This window comes from Anopheles ziemanni, chromosome 2, assembly GCF_943734765.1.
Source record: "Anopheles ziemanni chromosome 2, idAnoZiCoDA_A2_x.2, whole genome shotgun sequence".
Taxonomy (NCBI): Eukaryota; Metazoa; Arthropoda; class Insecta; order Diptera; family Culicidae; genus Anopheles; species Anopheles ziemanni.
The window spans coordinates 48672172-48696040 of record NC_080705.1 but is presented as its reverse complement, the minus strand read 5'-3'; the positions used below and the strand labels follow the sequence as shown (position 1 = coordinate 48696040).

Genomic DNA, 23869 nt, shown 5'->3' with positions numbered 1-23869 from the left:
ATCCATTTTCTAAATCCATCACCGAGAACCACTTTGCACTCTGAAGCTTCTCCAGCACCTCGTCGATCCGCGGAATTGGAAATCCGTCTTTGAGTATCATCGAGTTCAGTTTCCTGAAATCGACGCATACACGATTGCTGCCGTCTTTCTTCTTCACCACGACCACCCGGCTGGCGAAATCAGACGTCGAAGCTTGCACAATCCCTTTTGATAGCCATTCGTCCACCTGCTCGTTAACGGCTTTTTCTTCCGGGTACGCAAGTCGCCCCGGTGTATGTCGAAAAGGAACAATGCTTTCGTTTGGGACTATTCTCAATTTCACTGGACCGTCCTCCAATTTTGGTTCGCACCACGCTTCGTTGTATTTACTAACGACACTATCGATTGCCTCCTGGAATTTGGGTGGTACTACTATTTTGTCCGGCTCGCAAATAAACACGTCACCGCTAAACACACATTCTTCCTCCTTGTTCTTACCACTTGGGCGCACTTTTATGCCGTCTTTCGTCACCGTCGCTTCCATATCTTTCAAAGCCTCTCTTCCGATGACTGCCTCGTAACACATGCTTCCAGTAGGAACAACATAGAACTGTATTTCCTTGTACTCATTCTGGTCGATCGTCACTGTCGTCACTATTGTTCCCAACGCCGCAGTTCTTGTGCCGCCGAATCCGTTGAGGGTCATTGTTGTCGGAGTAACGCTTGGGCATCGTATGGCCTGTTGCGCTTCTTCGGACAAAAGATTGTATTGGCTGCCCGTATCGAAAAGGGTGTTTAGCTCTTTCGTTCCGATTCTCATGGTGATCGTTCCCCCTTTGTCGCCGCTGACTAAATTGGTGTTCCCGGAAAAACTCGGTCTGTCTTTGCATTCGCGTGCTCGGTGACCTGGTCTGCCGCAGCCAAAACAAACCGGTCCTGCTACTTTGTTAGGGCACTCTTTGGCAAAATGTCCCATTTTCCCGCAGGTACGGCATTTTACGCTGGCCGCTGTTATTTGTTTGGAATTGTTGCCATCCGTAATCTTTGTGATTACTGGTCGCTTCTGACGTTGTTCGCGAATTTGGGCGACCAATTTTTCGTATCCCTTCATTTGACCTTTCAATTCTTTAATTGTTTTCGCAGCGATCAGGCAGGCTTTGTTCAAGGGATCGTCGTCTATCCCTTTCACTATGTACTCGCAAAGGGATTCTTCTTCCACGTGTCCCTTTTTCCCAATTGCACACATCGCGTAAATGTATTCCGTAAATGTTTCTTCTGTCTTCTTCTTCCGGTGTCGTAACGATTCGTGGACACTTGCGCTCGACACTTTTTCCTCGAACTCTTCCACTAGCGCACACTTTAGCTCCTTCCACGACGACACTTCGGGAATGCTTTTTACAAAAGCCTTGGCTGCGCCCTGCAGCACACGTTTAGCGTAAATGAGCTTGTGGAGTTCATGCCACTCGAAAAGTTGGCTACTCGTCTCGAACTCAACCACCCATGCACACACATCTTCGGCTCCGGAGAACGTAGGCAAATAATCTTGCACATCCTTAAAGTGAATGGACACACTCTGGACCTCGTGATTCACGTTCTCTCGTGACGATACACTGTCCCTTTCTATGGCGTCCGCATAGTCATCCACCCCCGTGATGTCTTGACTTCCACCTTCCCGATGCGCCATTATTCTACCAGCCAATTCCTCCTTCGTGCCGTCTGTGTTGAGTCCCAAGGTCTCACACCTTTTCACCAAGCCGATACGGGTAAATTGTTCCACTAATTCTTCTACACTTGCCATTGCGCAAAATCAAAAGGCACAATCACTATTCGCAAAACTCGAACGTGCAATGTTGAAGCGCAATCCCACTTCTGACACCAAATGTAAAGTAATAAAGTGTAGAAAGAGTAGACACAAAAACTTCCGCTTGCTTTCTAGTCGCAGCCCGAACTCAGAACTGCCGTTTATTTCTCAATCCACTCCTTATATACGCAAATCCTCTTAGGGTTCGGCTAGTTCCGATCGCTAATAATCCAGTTCATTACTCCTCTTACGTACAGCAGTACAGATACAGCGGCACGGCGTATTTCAACTTCTGACTTACATTTATAGGATCTGATTCCAAAGTACCTAAGCATAGACGCTGTCTTTAATTCGGCCTTTGTCCATAGAACGCGTCGTTTTTTCTTTAAAATTACATCTATTTGATTTTCTGATAGCGTTCCTTTTAGTGCCTGTTTAGTTTTTCGTCCGATGAATTACCCGATAAAATTAGACCTTTTTACTTTTTCTGAATCGCGTTTAAGAATAGATATATCTTTTTTTAGTTGTTGAGATTTTCTTGTTATTTCCTGAAGCTTCTGAATAAAACCTTGATTAATTTTAATAATCAGTTCTTTTTGGATCGAACTTTCGTTATACTTAAACTCTAACATGACACACTTACCTGTTCAGCTCCGATTTCTAATAAAAAGAAAAGAAAAAATCAAACATATTAGACAATTATCATTCGCAAACAGGAAGATTATCTTACCACTTATTCGAGTATTATTGTTTACGTCAATGGGTGCAAGTTGTACCGTGGAAATATTGTCGGTTGAGTCAAAGTTTTCATTTCCATTGACACGAATCGTAGGAATGGCTAAAAATAATGATACAGTTAATAAGGCAAACAATATTACAATATAATATATTACTTACCATTAGCTTCAATCTTTTTGAATTTATTTAAAACTTGCCTGTTCTTATCATTCAACAAATGTCTCATTTGATAGAAATCTGCTGCAAAATGTTGCGAGCAGATTCGGCTATTTTTGTTTGGTGAATAATTATCTCGGTCGCAAAACTTCGAGGAACTATGGAATACAACGCTCAGATTTTCCTTTTTCACTGTATTTCGTGCGATCCAGAACCCCGAAACAGCACACAATTTTTTTTCCATCGTTCACACAATTTCGTTCCAATCGGAATGCTATCGCACCAAACCAAAACAACGGCAGTTCTAAAAGTAAACATTAACCGGACTGTCAAAGATTTCTTGTATTTTTCTTTTGTCGATTTGTCAAAATGCTCTGCAGTATTTGACCAGAGTATTACATTAGACCATGAGTATGTACGTGAGTATGGCCGTACCGAGAACGTGTTTATATGTTAAGTGTGTTCCAGACTGCACAGTCGCGTAACGCGACGTCGCCTGACAGGCGCTGAACTTCATGCAAAAAAAATCTAGCTTGATTCGCGCGACATCGTGCAAGGTTTTTTTTTTATATGGAGTTCAGCTCCTGTCTGGCGACGTCGCGCTGTAGTGTGGACCCCGAGTTAGGGTTAAGAGCGAGTTGTCTTATCTTTATCAGTCCATTGTCCTCGCTCTATCAGTAGCTCTGTTTTTTTATAATCGTTAAATTTATTTTAGTGTATGTGCTAGGGACACCGACGCGGGAAACCATTTTTGTAAATCTCTCTTCTTCGTCAACTCCCGCGTCGGTCGGACGTTCGTCGCTTCGATGTTAAGTTAAGTAATTTATCATGAAATAAAGTAAAGGTCACGTTGGACAAAAAGACCACAACGTAGGGTAATTGTCCAACAGATACCATAAATAACAGCCGCTACCGGCCAGCTCTGTCGCACGCTCCTCGAACTTTGTCTTGTAAGCCCGATCGTTGGCTTCTGTGCCAATATGTTCAGCTTTCGCTCCGATTCGCTCGTCTTATTCGTTGCTGAACAAGGTGACTAAACCAAGCTAAACAACTCGCGAAGGTTTATAGAGCATCAAAGTCAAGGTGTATAGTTTTGGTGTCAAAAAAATAAAAAAATAATGGCCGTCGTAATGGCAGAAGAATTGATCGAAGTAACCATTTTCATACGCATCATTAATCACTTGAAAAAATCTTTAACAAATATACAATTTGGTCAATTCTACTGCCATTACGACGATCTTTGATTTTTTATTTGTTTGATACCAAAACTATACACCTTGACTTTGATGCTCTTTAAACCTTAGCCAGTTGTTTAGCTTGGTTTAGTCACCTTGTTCAGCAACGAACAAGACGAGCGAATCGGAGCGAAAGCCTTGTTGATGGTTATCGCGAAGCACAATTGCACCGGAAATTGTTTGCGACGGATCTGAAACGGCAAGGTCGCATCATTGCTGTCGCTACAATATACAATAGATACGGGGCAACAATACGTCTTCACCCTGCCGCTTGCCCGTCAGAATCCGTGCACGTAGGCAATGCGATCTAAGTGACACGATCTGCAGCCGCGTTCCGTTGCACAATCCACGCTCGGTGTTGAGATTACGGAGAAGTAGTACCGGCGAATACCGCTTCAACCGTAACCTATGCATCGGAATGCCGCTCATGTTCAGCGCGTTAAGAAATTCGGTCAGCAGCATTAGCGTTTTTTGTTCCTCGCTATTAACTAATGTATCGACAGACAGATACACCTCTTCCGGTTCATTTAGCCCTTCCAACACGCTGTTGTTGATTGCGGTCACGTCGATATTCCGTGGTGACAGGATAGCTCGGTCGGTAAAAAATCCGGAGTGCTTATATTGCCGACCAAGATCTGGGTAGACGTGATTGATCAACGATAGAACGTCGCCCTGCAGACTGTCTGTCCGGGGCAGCATCATGTCACGTGGCAGCTTGGCGAAGGTGGCGTCCAATCCCGGAAGCGTTTGATGCCGACCTTCACCGATGCGGAGCAGAAAATCGGCAAACTCCTGAAGATCATCAGCATCTCGTACGTTCGGAGCCGTTTGGACGCGAATGTTCACCCGCAACCGCAACACACAGAAGAGGTTCCATAGAGGACTCCGTTTGGTGCAGTCGACCACTTGCGCATCCGTTCCTCTTGGCACGATCGGTAAGATTTGGCGAAAATCCCCACACAGCAACATAACTTTCCCTCCGAATGGACGACGTACTCCAACGATGTCCTGGAGCGTGCGGTCCACGGGCTCGAGCGCATACCGGCTGCTCGTCGATGCTTCGTCCCACATGATCAGTGTTGCCAGCTGCGACTGGGCGGGTATGTTGCAATGGGTATTTTCGTCCAAAATTAGAGGGAGTTTAAACATGGAGTGCACTGTTTTCCCACCAGTAAGAAGCAGTGCGGCGATTCCACTGGAGGCTGATGCGAGAGCAATCTTCGCTTGACGTCGGGTGTAAGCCAGGAGGTTTCCACTTTGTTCCTCTGACGCACGTCCTCCGGTCTGTTCCGTTTGACATCAGATCCACCGCTTCAGTGATGGCGTTGTACACCGCACGCTGTTCGGCATTCAACCGTTCCACGTTACACGAAGCGTTCTATCCAATCCAGTGAAGCTGTAAGAGCGCTCTGCATCGATTAAAACGTTTGCGTTGGTCGCTCGGTCGAACTGCAGCAACTCGGCCGGAAGGTGGGAAAACTGAGCCAGCTGTGGCATACTGGGAAACGTTTCCAGTGTTTTCGGCGGCGTCGTCCCAAGTGTTCCGTCGCACGCAAAAGTCGATTTTGTTCGGAATCGTCCCCCGGGTAGCGCTCTCGATGTTGCCGATGGTAGTCCTCGCACAGATGATCGGCGTATGCTTCCCACAAGTTCCCACAACAGGTGACGCAGCTGGGATAGCATCTGGAATGATACGGCTTCCTGGAGCGACCGATCCCACTTTTTCGTCATGCAGCAGCCTGGAGGGAACTGGCGGCTGCCTCCTGGAAGGAACCACACACGGAACTGCTTACAGTGCGCAAACCTTCGAAGAAACTAGGACCGTTAGGGTAGCAGAGCAGCAATCGCAGGCAGTAACCATGCCGGAGATAGGGCAGTAGACCGATCGGCCAACCGTTCTGTTGGATACGGTGGATCCTCTACATTTATGTGGCAATTATACTTATGCGACAGCCACGGGTTGTACGGCACTACGTGGCGGTTGTCCAGCGCTACGTTTTCGACGACAACGGTCCGGCCATCGTTTCGACGTCGGTACATCGGAAACCCGTCCTCCGTTTGCAGCGTTTCATCACAAAACGGCTTGGGAAACCGTTTCGAGCACACACCATCTTTAATGCAAGGAGCAACCGGATTCCAGCTACCGCATGGCCCGTGCATCATCGACTTGCAGATGGTTTCATGGAGCTGTTCGTTGGCAGGATCCGTAATTTCGGCCGACACCAGTAGTCCGTGACGAGCAAGGATCACCAGGCAGTGTGCGAGCGGAAGACCACGTTTCTGGTACTCTATCACGTGGATTCGCGCTATTTCGAGACCAAGTACTCCGGCCGACAGGTCCTCCAGCAGGGATTTTAACTTTAGCCGAAACACACGCGTCGTTAGATCTGGTCGATCGGTGGCCTTCTGGCGGGGCAGCAACGTCTCAGTAATCTCCGGCCAGTTCAGGTTACACGTGACCGTGATGAAGAGGTCGGGTTTTCCGATCGCCCGTACGATGGCCATTGCGTTGCCACCGGGGAACGTGGGAGGTAGAATGATACGCGTACCCATCTGATCCAATGTTCGTGGCTCCTGTCTTTGCTGCACGGTGACTGGGCCGGCCAAATCCATAAGACCACCGTAGGCGTCGGCACTTAGCTGAGCCCGATTTTCTCGCTGGAACTTCAAGAGCTGCTCCTCGATCTTGCAACATTGGTCCACGCGGTATTGCTGCATAAGCCGGCCGCCACGGTGAATGAGAGACATGTCCTCTCGCCGAAAACACAACCGGTACTCGGCATATTCGCCGGGAGAAACTTGCCTCGATGATGCCCGGATGTCTCACGATTTTCACCGTCCTGGTCACCATAATCGGCGTTCTGGCTGTCACGTTGGGTCCGTTGTGAAGCGTTTACGTTGCGTCTTGTCTGTTTTGGTATGCCAAACGTCCATCCAATTTCACCGTGTGGATGCAGGAGCGGATACTGCATGGTGTCGAACAGCTGGTGCGACTCGTATATCAGGTTAAGGTATCCGGTGTCACGATCTTGCAGCGTCGTGCGATCGTCTTTATCGGTATTCGAATTACATCGACATTTCTCTCACTTCGATCGCCATCTACGATGCTACGCGAATAACGACAAAAACCAAAAACTGATGCATAAATACATATCTCATTTAACATACATTATTTTTTATGTTTTAGTACGTTTACAGAAAAACTTTAATTATGAAAATTTATTTTTTCAGTAGATTTATTATATACTTTTACGTATAACTTGAACAGCGAAAACAGGATATACTTTTGTATATGAAAATTGTCATTAAGTTAGTTGAGGCGGAGTGTTATAAATCATTATCAAACTTAAGGAAGGAGTAGAAATTCACTGCCTGTTACTGCAGGATCTGGCGCAATTCGTTTTGCTTTGCTGTGAACAGGATCGCGATGTGCGAGTATCAATTTTAAAGGAGTAAGAGTAAGACTGCATTCTGTTTTAACGTTTGCAATGAACACTGAAGAAGTGCTCTCGTTTTACAGCTCTGCTGCGAGAGAACACAACATTCGATCTCTCAATGTCACACAGCGCTCTCCCGGGAGAGAGTGCCAGAACGAGATCGCCAACGCACAGTTATAATCTGGGAGCGAAATATGCGGGTATTGCTAGCACACTCTCTCATTATTGATCTCCTATCGTTTATCTCTGTTCGATTCATATTTTGCGACTTCCGGGAAGGTGTATGCATAAAAACTTTTTTAAATAGAGCTGCGCGTACCTCGGCGCATGCTCCGCACGATGGCCAAGTCCCCAACCAAGACATTACGCTTGCCAAAATCTAGAAATCTGTCTAACCAGTCCTCCAGAATTTCGACAAATCGTGAGTCACTTCAACTAGGTGAGTGATACAGAACGCCATAGTTTGCAGCCGCCATGCCTCGAGTCACAGTAAACCCCAAAAACCAGTTGCCTTCCAGCGACTCGTTTAGAATCACCTTCAAGGCAACCGAGTTCCCAGCATAAACCGCAACCCCTCCTGTGTGTCGTGAATAGGACAAACAGGACACGGCCCTGTACCCCGGAATACTAAACTGATCAAATGCTTCGCACTCCGTTATAAGCGTCTCAGATAGAAGGACCAACGCGGGTTGTATCCTTTCTACCTAAGAGCGACGGTCTTGCTGTAGGAGAGCACAGACCACAGGAGTGGACACAATGCGGTTCAAGTCCGCGTAACAGCTCGAGACATGAGAATGTGTAGAAGGAAGAGAAGAAAAAAGAGGGAGGGCCCCGATAGGAGCTTCTATTTTTCGTTTTCGCCGCGGCAACTTTGGTTTTTTCTTCGGCTCGAGCTGCATATTTCCTGAATATGCACATGAGTATGCATTGAATATACAGCATCAGTTTCTATAGCGCTGATGTATAGAAAGATTTATCTGAACCACTGAGCGAACCTGTAATAGTTTTCGAGGATAATCAAAGTTGTATTGCGCTCGCAACTTCTGAAAGGACAACAAATAAGTCAAAGCACAAAGATACAAAGTACAACTTTGTAATGGATTTAATAAAGAAAGGGATAATAAAATTGAAGTACTGTCCAACAGAGCAGATGGAAGCTGATCTGTTAACAAAGCCGTCAGGAAGGGAGAAACTCCAACAACTACGAAGATCGATAGGATTGAAATATAGTTATGACAGTGACCCAGCCAGACTCCAAACACAACATCGCGTCAGCAGATTCCAGCGTGAGCGTGGGAAGGAATGCCACGTAATAGGAGCTAGCTAGCGTAAACAAAATAGGAGCTGGTTAGGACAGTCAACCGAGTGGGTCGGGAAAAGATTAGTTTTTAGTTAGAACTCAACGAGTGAGGACGCGCCTCAACAGTAGTTAATGAAGTAGAATAAAAATTAGTTTTATTTTATTAACTCGGCGTCCAACTCATTATTGGCGCAGCCGTCCGGTGTAAATCGAGTGTAGTGTAACGTAAAAAGTGGAAAACTGTTAGATTAATAAACTTCCAGTAAAGAGTTCCCGCTACGGCATCCGGAGCAGCGAAGGAGTTTATAGCAAACTCCGCCGAGGAATCGAGGATCCCCCGCGTATGCACACACCTGGACTACCAGCATCGTCGATTTACGAACCCGCGACACGACAGCGAAACAAAATCGTAAGTAATTTTTATTTTCTCTTAAGTGCAGTAAAATTAAAGTGCTTACGTCCTTAAGAAACACTTCTTGGGTTTCTTAAGCAGAAAAATACTTACTACCAGATAGGAGTATTTTTATCTTGCCGTCGGGAGTACTACCAGATAGGGCCCACGGCACTCAACTTAAAATAAAATCGTGACAAATTTTAACACAACTGCTATTTACAAATAACTATAGCGCACTACCAGATAGACGCTTTAAATAACAGGTATTTAGCTAAGTTAGTGTGAAAATTTGTTCACGTCCTGTAATAGTCAGGTAGGGAAGTACAACCGTTTGTGTGAGCTTCCAATATTTAATTCCGCACTACCTTCCGGAGATTCAACCCTTTGGTGTAAAAAAAAAAAAAAAAAGTGTGCTGTGTATACTTTTTTAATGAGTAGGAAACTTGCTGAAGCCCTATTCTCAAACCGTCTGATTAGCAGTGAAGACGACTCAAGTGAGTGCAGCGTAGATTTTTCGGAACAAATGGCTCACGAAAACAACAATTTTATCCAACAAGTGTCAGAGCAGCTTAATAAGCTGACTCTTGCATTAAATGCGATGACTACCAAGCAGGCGCAGTATGACGCGACGCTCGCGAGCATTGCCGCTCAGATCGGAAACCCGAGTACCCCCCCGTCTCATGAACAGTCCGCCGCACAAGTTTTGTCGTCGCAAGAAACACCTAAGTTGCAACTTGATGCGTTCCGCATTCCGGACCCGATCAAGGGTATACCGAGATACGATGGGAACCGCAAACAACTTAACTCATGGCTAACGATGGTCGAAAATACATTGTTAATTTTCGAACCGTTAGTAAGTGAGCAAGCGTTTTCCTTTTATGTGCAGGAAATCGCGAACAAAATTGAAGGGAAAGCGAAAGACATTTTATGCCTCGCTGGAAACCCACAAAGTTTTGAAGAAATGAAAATTGTGCTAATAAATGCTTTAGGTGACAGACAAGAATTGTCTACCTATAAGTGCCAATTGTGGGAAAACAGGATGACCGAGCATCACGGCGTCCACAAATACTACCAACGAACAAAAGAAATTGTTCAAAAAATAAAAACCCTAGCCAAACAGTCCGAAATCTACAACCAACATTGGGTTGGCATCAATAAATTTATTGATGAGGATGGACTTGCCGCTTTTATTGCTGGACTGAAAGAACCATACTTTGGCCACGTCCAAGCAGCACGCCCGAAAGATATAGAAGATGCTTATGCATTTATATGTAAATTCCAATCTAGGGAATCTACAACGTCAACTATTCAAAGGAAAAGTGTAAGCATGGCAAAATCAGCTGACTTATCACAGCAGCAAAACCGATTTAAGCCAGCACACAGCAACAAATTTAACTTTCATAATAAAAACGAAAACAGTATTCATTCATCTCCACACGCGGAAGGCTCCAAAAAGAACCATTTTGGCAATCCTAAAAATGCAAAAAATTTGAGTCGGGATACGCCTATGGAAGTTGACCCTTCAATTACAAGCGGTCATACATTTAATAAAAAACAAATAAATCACGTCGAACTGCACGCAACGAGCAGCGACAACAGCAACGGAAATTTTCGGATAATCGAAAAACAACCAAATCTAACATAAATGGGAAGTGTGATTTTCTTCCGTATTTGTTGATTTTTGATGAGTCGCAAAAACGGCACATCCGTATGTTGATAGACACGGGTGCGAACAAAAACATTATAGCAAACGGAATTCTAAAACATTCACACATTAAACAGGAATGTACAGTGCGAAACATGTTTGGTGTGCATAAAGCTGATGAGATAGTAACCTGTAAACTTCTCGGACCAAACATAAAGCAACAAACGTACAGCATTCTAGACTTTCATGATTATTTTGACGGAATCATTGGGTCAGAATTTATGTCTGAAACTAACACAAAGATTGATTACTTTGATGACTCTATTACAATACAGGGAATCAAAACGTATTATAATAAATACTACCCTAACAAAAAGTATTTCAACCATACAATAACAGTAGAAACTGACAAAAATGGTGATTGGTTTGTACCGGAATTTCAAAACCTTATTGAAGATACTGTAATACAACCAGGACTCTATCGATCGTCTGAAAATAAGACCACCTTTAATATAATTTCTACAAACAAACAGGCACCAATCATACCAAAGTTAGAGTTGGTAGTAAATAATTTCGACACTATCTCTCCGATACCGATAAATGAAGGGGAACCCCCCAGTAAATCGTTAATACAGGAATTAATAAGAACAGACCATTTATCTCCACTAGAGCGAGAAGTTCTTATTACAACAATTCTTAACAATCACTCTGTTCTTTCGAAAACTAATGAAAAATTGACAAGCACTAGCTTAATCAAACATAAAATCATTACAAAAGATGAAGAACCAGTTTATACCAAATCATACAGGTATCCACACCACTTGAAGAATGAAGTGGAACAAGAGATAAAAGAAATGTTAGAAAATGGTATAATCTCGCCATCTAAAAGTCCTTACTCCTCACCCATTTGGGTCGTGCCTAAAAAAGCAGACGCTTCAGGAACGCGTAAAATAAGAGTAGTAATCGACTACAGGAAATTAAATGATAAAACTGTAAACGATAAATTCCCTATTCCTGAAATTGAAGACATCCTTGCAAATTTAGGAAAATCCGAATATTTTACCACATTGGATCTCAAGGCAGGATTCCACCAAATTGAAATGGACCCCGATCACAGACAGAAAACAGCGTTTTCCTCGGCACTAGGCCATTTTGAGTTCACTAGAATGCCTTTTGGACTCAAAAATGCCCCAGCGACATTTCAACGAGCGATGAACAACATTCTGGCAGAGTACATTGGTACCATCTGTTACGTCTACTTGGATGACATAATTGTATTGGGAAAATGTTTAAATACTCATGCCAAAAACCTCAATAAAATTCTAAAACGGCTTTCCGATTTTAATCTAAAAATTCAATTAGACAAATGTAAATTCATGAAAAAAGAAACAGAATTTTTAGGCCATATCATTACTCAACACGGCATAAAACCGAATCCTGACAAAATTAAGGAAATACAAAATTGGAAACTGCCAACATCAGAAAAACAAATCAAAAAGTTCTTAGGACTCTTAGGTTATTACAGGAAGTTCATAAAAGACTTCGCTAAACTTACCAAACCTATGACAAGATTCTTAAAAAAAGAAACAAGTATCAATATTAATGATCCAGAATACATAGCAGCGTTTGAAAAATGCAAGCACATTCTTATCTCAGATCCTATTCTGAGATACCCCGATTTTGCAAAACCCTTCGTTTTAACAACAGACGCCTCAAATTATGCATTGGGAGCGGTTTTGTCTCAAATACATGACTCGAAAGACCACCCAATAGCTTTTGCTTCGCGTACACTAAATAAACACGAAATCAATTATTCCACAACTGAAAAAGAAGCCCTTGCAATAATGTGGGCTGTGGAAAAATTTAAACCTTATCTTTATGGAAGTAAGTTCACGCTTATTACTGATCATAAGCCTCTGACCTTCATAAAAAGCTCCAATAAAAATCAGAAGATTATTCGATGGAGATTAGATTTGGAAAACTATGACTATGACGTCATTTACAAAACTGGCAAGACCAACGTTGTAGCCGATGCTTTAAGTAGAAAAGCTGATATTAACGTGAACGAAACAGGTAGACCACCATCATCGAAAGATTCACAGGTCAATAACCCTAATGAAACTGTGCCAGAAACAATACACTCTGGGAACACATCCAAAGATTATTACGTACACTTTACCGAAAGACCCATAAATAACTTTAGGAATCAAATTATATTCCGTGAATCAAATACTAGTTCAGCAAGCTCTGAAGAGATTTTCCAAAACTATAAAAGAACTTGTGAACGATGCCCCCAACCGTATATTAACAACGCTACTTTGTGTTGCAAGCGTTTTAAAAAACGCGGTGTTTATTCGGGCTATCTTCACAGTCGAATCAAGAAAAGGAACCGCTTCCCTTCGTATCTTATATTTATACTCTCCGTATCGCGATGCCCGTTTCGCGATGGCCGGTTCATTTTCAAAATGCCCATCGGGGCCATCATGCGCGCATCTTGATCGGGCGAAATTTCGCCCAACCAAGGTAAGCAGTTAAGGAGTGTTTCTTCGACCTCTCTTACTCTATAAACCCTGCCTGTCACTGCCTGTCACTATTGTTTACTACTCGATTCCACTACCGCGTGGATACCAATCTAGTTTAAAAGTCGTCGGCCAGTGTTACTTTGTAACATTCTCCCCACCGGTATGCTACGTGAAGTGGCCTACCCCTGTTTCTGGCCGACATCTAACACAGCGATATTGACGGCCGGCCGTTCGATTATTCCGCTCAAAGTTTTAACTTGCACGCGTCGTACTTGCCCATCCGCGGATCGGTATGTTTTTATCACGTGCCCCCGTGGCCAGCAGTTCCGAGGGTTGTTTGTATCCGCTACGAGGACTAAGTCTCCCTCCTCAATTGGTTTAGTGGATTTGTGCCATTTAGTCCTCCTCGTCAGATGGGGTAAGTACTCGGTAACCCATCTTTTCCAGAAAAGATCTGCGAACTGTTGTGCTGACTTCCATGACCTCCGGAGCGACGGCGGCGAGTCGTCAAATGGCACTGCTGGTTTACTACCGTTGGAACTCCCTAAAATGAAGTGATTGGGAGTTAGTGGGGCTTCGGCTTCATCTTCAACTGGTACGTCTGTCAACGGTCGCGAGTTTACAATCAACTCCACTTCACTCAAACTAGCTCGTAGCAGCTCGTCGGACGGGTTATGTGGAAGGGCCAGTTTGGTAAGCGTTTTCTTAATTGATTGTACCAGTCGTTCCCATGATCCTCCGAAATGTGGCGCAGCAGGTGGATTAAAAATCCATTTCGTTGTAGGTTGGATGAATTCTGTCATCAGGCGCTCTTGATCCACTGCTGCCATCGCTTCCCGTAGCTCACGTGAGGCTCCTACGAAGTTTGTGCCTCGATCACTGATGAACTCGAGAGGCATTCCCTTCCTCGTGATAAAGTTGCGGATCGCAAATATGCAGGAATCTGTAGAGAGGCTATGTGCGATTTCGATGTGGATCCCTCGCGTTGTCAGGCACGTAAATATGACTCCCCACCGTTTTTCAGCTCTTCTCCCCACTGAGACTAGCATCGGACCGAAGTAGTCAATTCCGGTGTACGAGAACGGTCGCTGAAATGCTGCTAGTCGCTGGGGCGGCAGATTTCCCATTGCGGGGTTTTGAGGGAGCGCACACTTTACCTTGCAGTATTGGCATCGGTGCCTTACCTGGTTGTACGTGGCCTTGAGCTGCGGGATGTGATACTTAAGGCGGACCTCATTGACGACTGTTTGGTGATTGGCGTGCTTGTACTTGCTGTGGTAACTGTGAATCAGCAGTTCAGTGACGTAGTGCCGTCGGGGGAGAATTATGGGGCGCTTGGTATCCTCGCCGACCCATACACATTTCTCGATCCTGCCTTTGATGCGTAGCACTCCATTCACATCCAGCATCGGGCTTAGCTTATACAGCGGGCTCGATTTCTGCAGTGGTCGCTTCCAAGGGTGCTTCACACATTCTTTACTGCTGAGTACATGTATCTCGTCGGCATACTCAGATCTTTGTACATCTCGATAAATTGCGTTTTCTGCACGCTCCAGCTCTTCATGCGTCAGGCTATCAAGTTGCTTATGCTCTTTGGCTATGCCCTTCCTGCAATTTCCCAAAAAGCGGTATACATAAGCTACCGCCCTTAGTAGCCGTTGCCACTTTGAGAATCTGGTGAACTCGATATTTGGCGTCGTGACCGTGTGATGTAGCAGGCTATGTCGAATCTCCTCGCTTGTCTCTCCGGGTTTTTGTTCGACTATGGGCCACTGATCCTTTGGTTCCCATAGGAAATCAGGCCCACGGAACCACCTACTCGAGGGGCTGAGGTCTGGTGGCTTTTGCCATTTTGTTCCTTCGTCCGCTACGTTGAGCCGTGTAGATAGCCAGTTCCACTCTTCCGGGTTTGTAGTATCTAGTAGCTCACTGACCCTAACTGCCACGAACTGGCTGTATCGGCGATGGTCGGATAGCAACCAACTCATAACGGTGCGCGAATCCGTCCAGAGGAATCGGTGAGTTATAGCAATTCGGTGGGATAACTGTATCGTCTCTGCTAAGCGGGCACCTATGACTGCGGCCTGAAGTTCGAGTCGTGGGATGGAAACGAACGTAATAGGGGCCACCTTCGTCTTTGAGCCTACTAGGGCGCACTCGATCACACCGTTTTCCTCGAATCGTAGGTAGGCGACGGCTGATGCCCCATTTTCACTGGCGTCGCAGAACATGTGGAGCTCTACTCTTTCTGCGTTGGCCGTCGTCTTACTCCGATAACACCTTGGGACGCTGACTCTTTGAACATTGGGCAACGCGGTTACCCAGATTTGCCACTTAACGGCGAGGTGTCCGATAACCTCGTCATCCCATGGGCTCTTAGCGCGCCAAAACTCCTGTAGAAGTATCTTCAGATACATGAGGAAGTTTCCTATTAGCCCCAAGGGATCATAAATTGCCATAAGCGTTTTTAGTACTATCCTCTTCGTAGGTGCTCGCTCACCAAGCAACACTCGTGGATCGTACCTCGGGGATATTTTAAACGTAAACACGTCCGTCGCTGTGTTCCACCACATTCCAAGGACCTTTTCCGTCGTCATTTCGCTCTCGACAGGAATGTCCACTCCGTTGTTCTCGTTGCCATTCAATAATATTTTCACCGTGGTGGAATTGGACAGCCAATTCCGTATCTCAAACCCGCCTTGGGAGTGTATATACTGGACGTCACGGGCTAGATTTATGGCTTCTTGCTCTGTTTCTACGCTCGCGAGCATGTCGTCCACGTAATGCTCGTACTTTATACACTCCACAGCTTTGGGTAGTGTAGCCTCGAACCTTTCCGCATTTACGTTCTTGACGTAGTGCGCGGTGCTGGGTGAACACGCGGCACCGAATGTCATCACTTGTAGTACGTAATGCTGTGGGTCGCTACCGAGTTTCCCGTCGTTCCATAAGAACATTTGGCTGCGCTGGTCGCGAGGGTTCATGTCTACCTGGAAGAACATCTCGCGGATATCTCCCGTCACTGCCACCTTGTACTCTCTGAACTTAAACAGGACCATGAGTAGACTCACCAATTGGTCCGGGCCGGTGAGTAGCATGGAGTTTAGGCTTACTCCGTTCGCCTTTGCCGCCGCATCGAACACTACTCGAATCTTCCCAGGCTTATTCGGATTGGTCACCGGGAAGATCGGCAGGTACCAGTCGTTTGGCGTTCGAGTAACCTGCTCCTCGGGAGTGAGCTTTCTGACGTACCCTTTCTGCTCGTACTCCACGATCTTGTTGTGCATTGCTTTAGCCAGGTCGGGATCTCTTCGCAATTTTCTTTCGAGACACTCGTGTCGCTTTAGGGCCATTGCTCGGCTATCAGGCAACTTAACATCCTCGTACTTCCACAGCAGACCAGCCTCATAGCGATTATCCTTTAAGTGAACGCTGGTTCCAAGCAACATCAGCGCGCGTTCCTCATCCCGCGAACGTAAACTTGTAGTCGGTCGGTATATTCCAAGTGACTCTAGCGTGAAGTAGTCTTTCAATGCCATGTTTATTCTATCATCTCTTTCTTTGTTACACGGACAGATGTGGGCATTTACCGATGCCATCTTTACCTCTTTAGAGCCGGACTGTTTGTATGGCCCATACAACACCCAACCGAGACGAGTTTTTGAAGCGGCTGGTTCGTTCGGCTCTCGTTCCACGGTTCTCAGCGCCTGTCCAACGAAAATGTTGTCGACCCCGATAAGGATTCGTGGAGCCTTGGCGGTGTACCCACGCAGCGGAAGTCCCTTGAGGTACTCGTACTCCTCGCTTATGACCGAGGGCGCAACCGACTGCTTCCTCAGACTTAAGCTGGCAACGGTGTGTACTGAGTGAAGGTCGAAAATTGCCGAACTTTCAACTCCGGAGATTTTTAGTGACACTTCAACCGATTGCTCCTCTCGACGTCCTTGGTTTCCCGTCCAGGAGATACAGAGCGGACGGGGTTGTCCGACAAGACCCAGCTCTTCCACCAACGAGTGGTCCATAAAGGTCGCCGTCGAACCGTCATCCAACAGTGCGAGCGTATTGATGGTTCTACCCTTTCCGTGCAGCGTCACGGGGATGTATTTGAGGAGCACACCATCATACGGACCAACGTGGAGGTTGCAGCTCATCGTTTTCTCGGCGGCTCTGCCCGACTGGCGTTCTCGTACAAAATCCTCGTCGTGGAGCAGCTTGTTGTGCCGTCGGTTACACCCGTTCACACCGCACAACACATCCACACGACAGTAACGCGGATGTTTCTTCAGGCAGGTTCTGCACACGGCGTGGGTCTTGATGTGCCGCCATCTCGAATTGACGTCCATGCCGAGAAATTTGCCGCACTCTGCCAGACTGGAACACTTCCCTGAACACGCGGAACAGGGTTCCCCATGATTTACGGTGACGGGCTCTGCAGACTGACCTGAGACATGGACGTTTACGTTAGCGTACTTACGCGGGTGGCCTGAGCGACCACCACCTTCGCGTTGTAAGTCCCGGGAGATTGGCTTAACACCCTGGCAAGCTGCGCTGACTAGCTCCTTCATCCAATCGTTGAAGGCCAACAGTGTTGCCCCCCCGTTGATGTTCCGTTGGTAAAACCAGTTCAGCCTCACCGTCGGTGGCAGCTTCTCCACCAGCTCGTTCAACAGCGATCCTCCGCTGAGATACTCCTGTAGACCGCAGCTCTTCATCGCCGCACACAGGTTCCTGACCGCGACACCGTAATCGACCAGGGTGTCAAATCGGTCGTCCTTTGGTGGTGGCATCCGTCGAATTTTGGTCATCAACGACTCCACAATGAGCTCCGGGCGGCCATAGCACTCTGTCAGGATGTCGATTGCCTCCGGTACGCTTGACGGATGGTATAAGCAACTTTCCACGGCGTCCCGTGCCTTCCCCTTAAGGCACTGCTGAAGTCGAAGTAAGTTCTCCTCGTTGGTGTACCCGCAGATGGCCGTAGAGTGTTTATAATTGGCAATAAACACCGACCACTCCTGCGGGTCCCCGGAGAACGTTGGCAACTCTCGGCTCGTGCACTTTCTTGCCGAAAGTTGGCTTTGGTTCAGCAGCTCGAAGCTTTCGGAGTGGCTTCCGTTTACTGCTGGTTCCGGCTGCCTCGCAGTGACGCGCGTAGGCTGCCGGAGTGAGGCGTGAAGTAGGCGTCGTTTTTCCTCCTGCCGACGCTTTTCGCACTCCTCTATGACGCGCAATTTTTCTTCGAGCATTCGTTGCTCACACTGCTCGTCGATCCGTTTGAATTCCGCTTCCAGCGCTACATTGGAGTGTGCGGCTGCAGCACTTAAACCGCGATGGCGGATCTGTTCGTGATGGCGCACTTTCTCTAGTATGCCGCCATGCTCGCCTGGCGCGCTTCGCGCGCGCGCATCTTCACATTCAACGTCCATCGCTCTGTATTCGTCGTCGAGCTCATCTGCGATAGACGACGCTGAGTCAATGACGATGTCGCCAAGCTCCTTCATCACGGCCGCTAGCTCACGCTTGGCGTACCGAGCTCTCCGCACTAACTCGTCCACTTCGCTCACGGATGACCCTCTTGACGTTGGCCTTTCCGTGGCGGGCCGCATGATCGTTGAGCTGGCCAACGGGTCCGAAGTGGCCGGCTGCACACTTCTCCTGCTTGGTGGCCTCTCGGTGGCGGGCGGATGCTGCTCCTGCCCTGTACCAACGAACTCCTCGGTGCGCGGGGCCACTGGACGGAACATAACTTTTCTCGTAGGTTTGTAACACGATCCGCGAATGATCCTTCTGGTCACTATGCGACTCAATCGCGTTTACCTCGAACGGCGAATGTTCCTGGGTGTAGTCGCGACTCAATCGCGTGAACTTATCACCTCTCGTTCGGCGGAAAACACTCGCGGGTTCACTTATTACTTATCCCGTTCAACGGGAACCACTACGCGCGTTTTTTAAAAAAAATGTGAACGATGCCCCCAACCGTATATTAACAACGCTACTTTGTGTTGCAAGCGTTTTAAAAAACGCGGTGTTTATTCGGGCTATCTTCACAGTCGAATCAAGAAAAGGAACCGCTTCCCTTCGTATCTTATATTTATACTCTCCGTATCGCGATGGCCGTTTCGCGATGGCCGGTTCATTTTCAAAATGCCCATCGGGGCCATCATGCGCGCATCTTGATCGGGCGAAATTTCGCCCAACCAAGGTAAGCAGTTAAGGAGTGTTTCTTCGACCTCTCTTACTCTATAAACCCTGCCTGTCACTGCCTGTCACTATTGTTTACTACTCGATTCCACTACCGCGTGGATACCAATCTAGTTTAAAAGTCGTCGGCCAGTGTTACTTTGTAACAGAACTATTATTTGCCAACAATCATTTGATAAGCAAAGCATTAGTGATGCTTTAAAGCGTTATCACAACGGAAACCAGACTGCTATTCATGCTCCAGAAAAAATGTTTCAATTAATACAAGATGTCTACAAAGAACATTTTGTTGATTCGAAAATACATTTTGTGATAGCACAAAACATAGTTGAAGATATAACCGCTGAAGAAAAACAAGACCAAATCATTAAAAATGAACATGAGCGTGCCCACCGTGGTATACAAGAAGTCGAAAGGCAAATAAAAAGATCGTATTTTTTCCCTAGAATGGTGAAGAAAATTCGTAAATATACAAATGCATGTTCTATTTGTGCACAGCATAAATACGAAAGGAAACCATATAATATAAAAATCTCTCCTAGACCTATCGAAAAAGCACCATTCGATAGAGTGCACATGGATATTTTTGGAATGGACAAACACAATTACTTGTCACTAATTTGTGCCTTTTCCAAACATTTACACCTTGTAGAGATTAAAACAAGGAATATTATCGATATACAAAAAGCTCTCTCTCAATATTTTCTAAGCTTTTGCACTCCCAAGACTATTGTTTGTGATCACGAAGCTTCATTTACAAGTCTACAATTGAAGAGTTTCCTATCTGATCTTAACATAAAACTAGAGTTTGCTTCATCATCAGAATCCAATGGTCAAATTGAAAAAACTCATTGTACAATCATCGAGTTGTACAACACTAACAAGCATAAATTCTCCGACCTAGAATCTACAGAAATAATGGCAATAGTTGTAGCCTTATACAATGACACCGTTCATTCTGCAACTTGCTACAAGCCAAAAGAAATTGTTTTCAATCAAATGAATGTTCTAGACCCAAATTATGTAGTACAAGCTGCACAGAACATTTTCATAAAGGTTCAACAAAACCTTACTAAAGCTCAAACAAACATGGTGAATCACCACAAGGGTAAAGAGCAACCCCCAGAAGTAAAACCAGACGAGAATGTCTATATAAAAAAAGGCACAAGAAAAAAATTGGATCGAAGATACAATGAATCCAAATGCCTAAAATCAAACGATCGTACCGTAACGATCAATAGAAACGTAAAGAGAAATAAAAACAAACTTAAACGGTTAAGAAATTTTAAACAATAAGATACTAATACTTTATTTCTCGTTCCAGGAAAGCAAGAAGGTATCAGAGAAGTCTCAAGGATCAACAGAAGAAAGCAACAGGAACTTTCTAAAAAGGAACTGGGATTAAAAAAAAAACTGATCAAATGAAAACAAAATAGAAAAAGAAACGAATTATAATTCTTTTACTGTTTTTCTTCCTCTATCATTTCAGGAAAGATGCTAAGCATGCAGTTCATAATATTATTATTATTACTCGCGTTTGTAGGACCCACTCAGAGTCAGAGTTTAGGGATAAAAAATCTCAACAATGATCCTATAATAATGTTAAAAGTAGGAACCTGCAAAATACAGACAGGGTATACTAAAGTAATACATCCTATTAATATGACCGAGATAGAAATAGCAATCAATTCAATTGCAAATGTAGCATACGTTGAAAACTCAAAAATCGTAAACCCAATAACAGGTATAATGTTGCATAAAGTTAGAACAGCGTATAATAATCTATACAAAATCAAACCATTAGCTAGGGCCAAGAGATGGGATCTGTTAGGCACTGCATGGAAATTCATAGCAGGGAATCCAGATGCTGAGGACCTTCGAATTATAAATACTACAATGAATCGGTTGATAGACGAAAATAACTACCAATATGCAATCAACGAAAACCTCAACAAAAAAATGAAACAGCTTAGCGAGACGGTAAACCACTTGACAGAAAATTGTAACATGAATCAAATGGCTCTCAACGAAATCGATACAATGGCACTGATATTGCACTTAGATATCATGAACGATGTACTACTAGATATTGATGAAACGATAACCTTGTCGAAAATGGGCAAAGCCAGCGGAAAGTTGCTTGACCTCAAGGAAATCAACAACATAATAGACTTGTTGAAGACACAAGGGTTCGAAATTCACATCCCAGAAGAAGCAATGTCTTACGTAACGCCAAAAATAGCTCGAAACAATGATGCTATACTGTACATTTTAAGTGTACCTATACTGAGCAAAATAGAAGCAATCATACTAAGAATTTTTGCTCTCACACATAACGACACCGTTATAGCAGATCATCCGGCTTTTTTGATAAAAAACGGCGAGGAAACGTTTACTACGCTACACCCTGAACAATACATCCAAGTAAGCAGTTTCATAGAAGAGTTTAAAGACAGATGCATTAACCCTCTAATCAACGGCAGACATAGTCTATGCGCTACAAGACTAGATACAACAACAGAGGCGAAACTGGTCAATGATAACCAAATTTTGATCACGAATGCAAAAGGTGATTTGTTAGAAACCAACTGCGGTCCAGATAATAGACCATTGAGAGGCAATTTTCTGTTAACGTTCTCAAACTGCACTGTGACATTCAAAAGCCAAGAGTTCACTTCTAACGAAATTTCCGTTGAACTCCAAATTATTGAAGGCGCTTTTCACAACCTGGTAATAAACAGGCAGTTACAGAAATTGCACGACATCGAACAGATTACCAACGTAACGTTACAAAACCGAGATCGATTGAGCCACGTTTACCTACAACAGTACTACCACAATATCTGGAAATGGAGTTTATTCGGTGGTGTGTCACTAAGCACAACATGTTTGATAGCCCTGATTGCATTTCTCTTACTATCATACAAACGATCGCAACAACAAAGAGGAACAAGATGCGACAGGAAGCGAGGAGGTACATCATCATCCAAGAACCGGAACCAGAGGCAGCCTGCTGTAGAGGTGGATCCGATCATCGTGTAAAGTACGAGGACGTACTTTTTTTTCACCCCCGGAGGAGTTATGACAGTGACCCAGCCAGACTCCAAACACAACATCGCGTCAGCAGATTCCAGCGTGAGCGTGGGAAGGAATGCCACGTAATAGGAGCTAGCTAGCGTAAACAAAATAGGAGCTGGTTAGGACAGTCAACCGAGTGGGTCGGGAAAAGATTAGTTTTTAGTTAGAACTCAACGAGTGAGGACGCGCCTCAACAGTAGTTAATGAAGTAGAATAAAAATTAGTTTTATTTTATTAACTCGGCGTCCAACTCATTATTATATATTGAAGTTGAGGAGGAGTGTTAGAGTATACAACTTAGTATTGAAAACTGAACAAAATGTCAGTTTGTTTTTGTCATTATTCGCGTAGCATCGTAGATGGCGATCGAACTGAGAGCAATCTCGATGCAATGCGAATAACGATAAACACGAAAAACTGGTACATAAATACATATGTCATTTAACTTACATTATGTTTTATTTTTTAGTACGTTTAGTGAAAAACTTTTGTTTTGAAATTTTTTTTTTTCATTTAATTTATTTCTTTACATAACTATTAGTTATTAGTAGTTATTAACATAACTTACATCTAATACTAAATTTTTATTTCCCCCCACCTCTCTAACTATACTTCTTCTTACTTAACTTCTTAGATGTACTTAGAGAACTTCATAGATGTAAACATTTTTTTTGTAAAAATTAAATCTGTTGCATCGTGCAATCGATTTGCCGGGTCTGTTCTGGTTACTCGGCTTTTCAAAAAACTTATTAATTTCTCTCTATATTCTGGCTTTTAGAGACCCATTCAACTGCTTCAGTTCATCGTCGCAGTCAAAGGGTGGAAATTCAAAATCAGTCCACCTCATTATGCCTTCAAGGGGACAACTTGCAGCGACTACTTCTTCTAAAACTACATTTACCAGTGCAGTATTCCTCAACACTGCGTCTAATTTGGCATTGCACTGATAATGATGATGAGTCCCACCTCTTACCGCAACACAGGTTTGAGAATGGCGGAGTTATCATAAGATATTTGTTTAAACTTCAAAGCAAATCACGAAGTGGTGGAATCAAAGTGACCCTTCACGAAAAAGACCAGTCAGCTCTCTTTTCCTTGCGTACAGCGGTTAGCACAACTTCTATAAGACAGGAGTCGTGGAACCGCTCTCCGGAGTGCACGGCCAAAAAATGCTCTCTCCTATTCGTGTAGCCGGTATCTCCCTTATCCAACATATGGAGGGGAGTTACCACTTTCCAGGATTGGCAAATTAAGCAAACCTTATCCGTGAAACAGTTGGTCACGTCGAAAATATCATCAATGGATGAATTCGAGGCGCCTGCCACGTGATTCCACAAGAGCGACTGATGCAGTTCCTACAGAAAGATCAACTTCAAATTTCCA

The 23869-nt window shown here is 44.8% G+C and overlaps 1 protein-coding gene across 1 annotated transcript; it reads right to left on the bottom strand.

Annotated features, from left to right (window-relative positions):
- Positions 1-11475: 11475 nt before the first annotated feature.
- On the bottom strand, positions 11476-18951 carry LOC131293715 (uncharacterized). The gene is made up of 2 exons (XM_058321788.1): positions 14392-18951; positions 11476-11505 (listed from the first exon to the last, which is right to left on the bottom strand). Exons 1-2 carry the CDS (start codon positions 18949-18951, stop codon positions 11476-11478), a joined length of 4590 nt encoding a protein of 1529 aa, XP_058177771.1.
- Positions 18952-23869: the final 4918 nt, after the last annotated feature.

What these genes read in the sequence shown, in the direction of transcription:
- LOC131293715 (XM_058321788.1), bottom strand. Translation starts at nt 18,951, where the DNA reads ATGTTCCGTCCAGTGGCCCCGCGCACCGAGGAGTTCGTTGGTACAGGG. An exon ending in TCAAGGCCACGTACAACCAG is followed by an intron (nt 11,506 to 14,391) that starts GTAAGGCACCGA and finishes TCATTCTTCAAG; the next exon opens with TGGTGTGGATACCTGTATGA.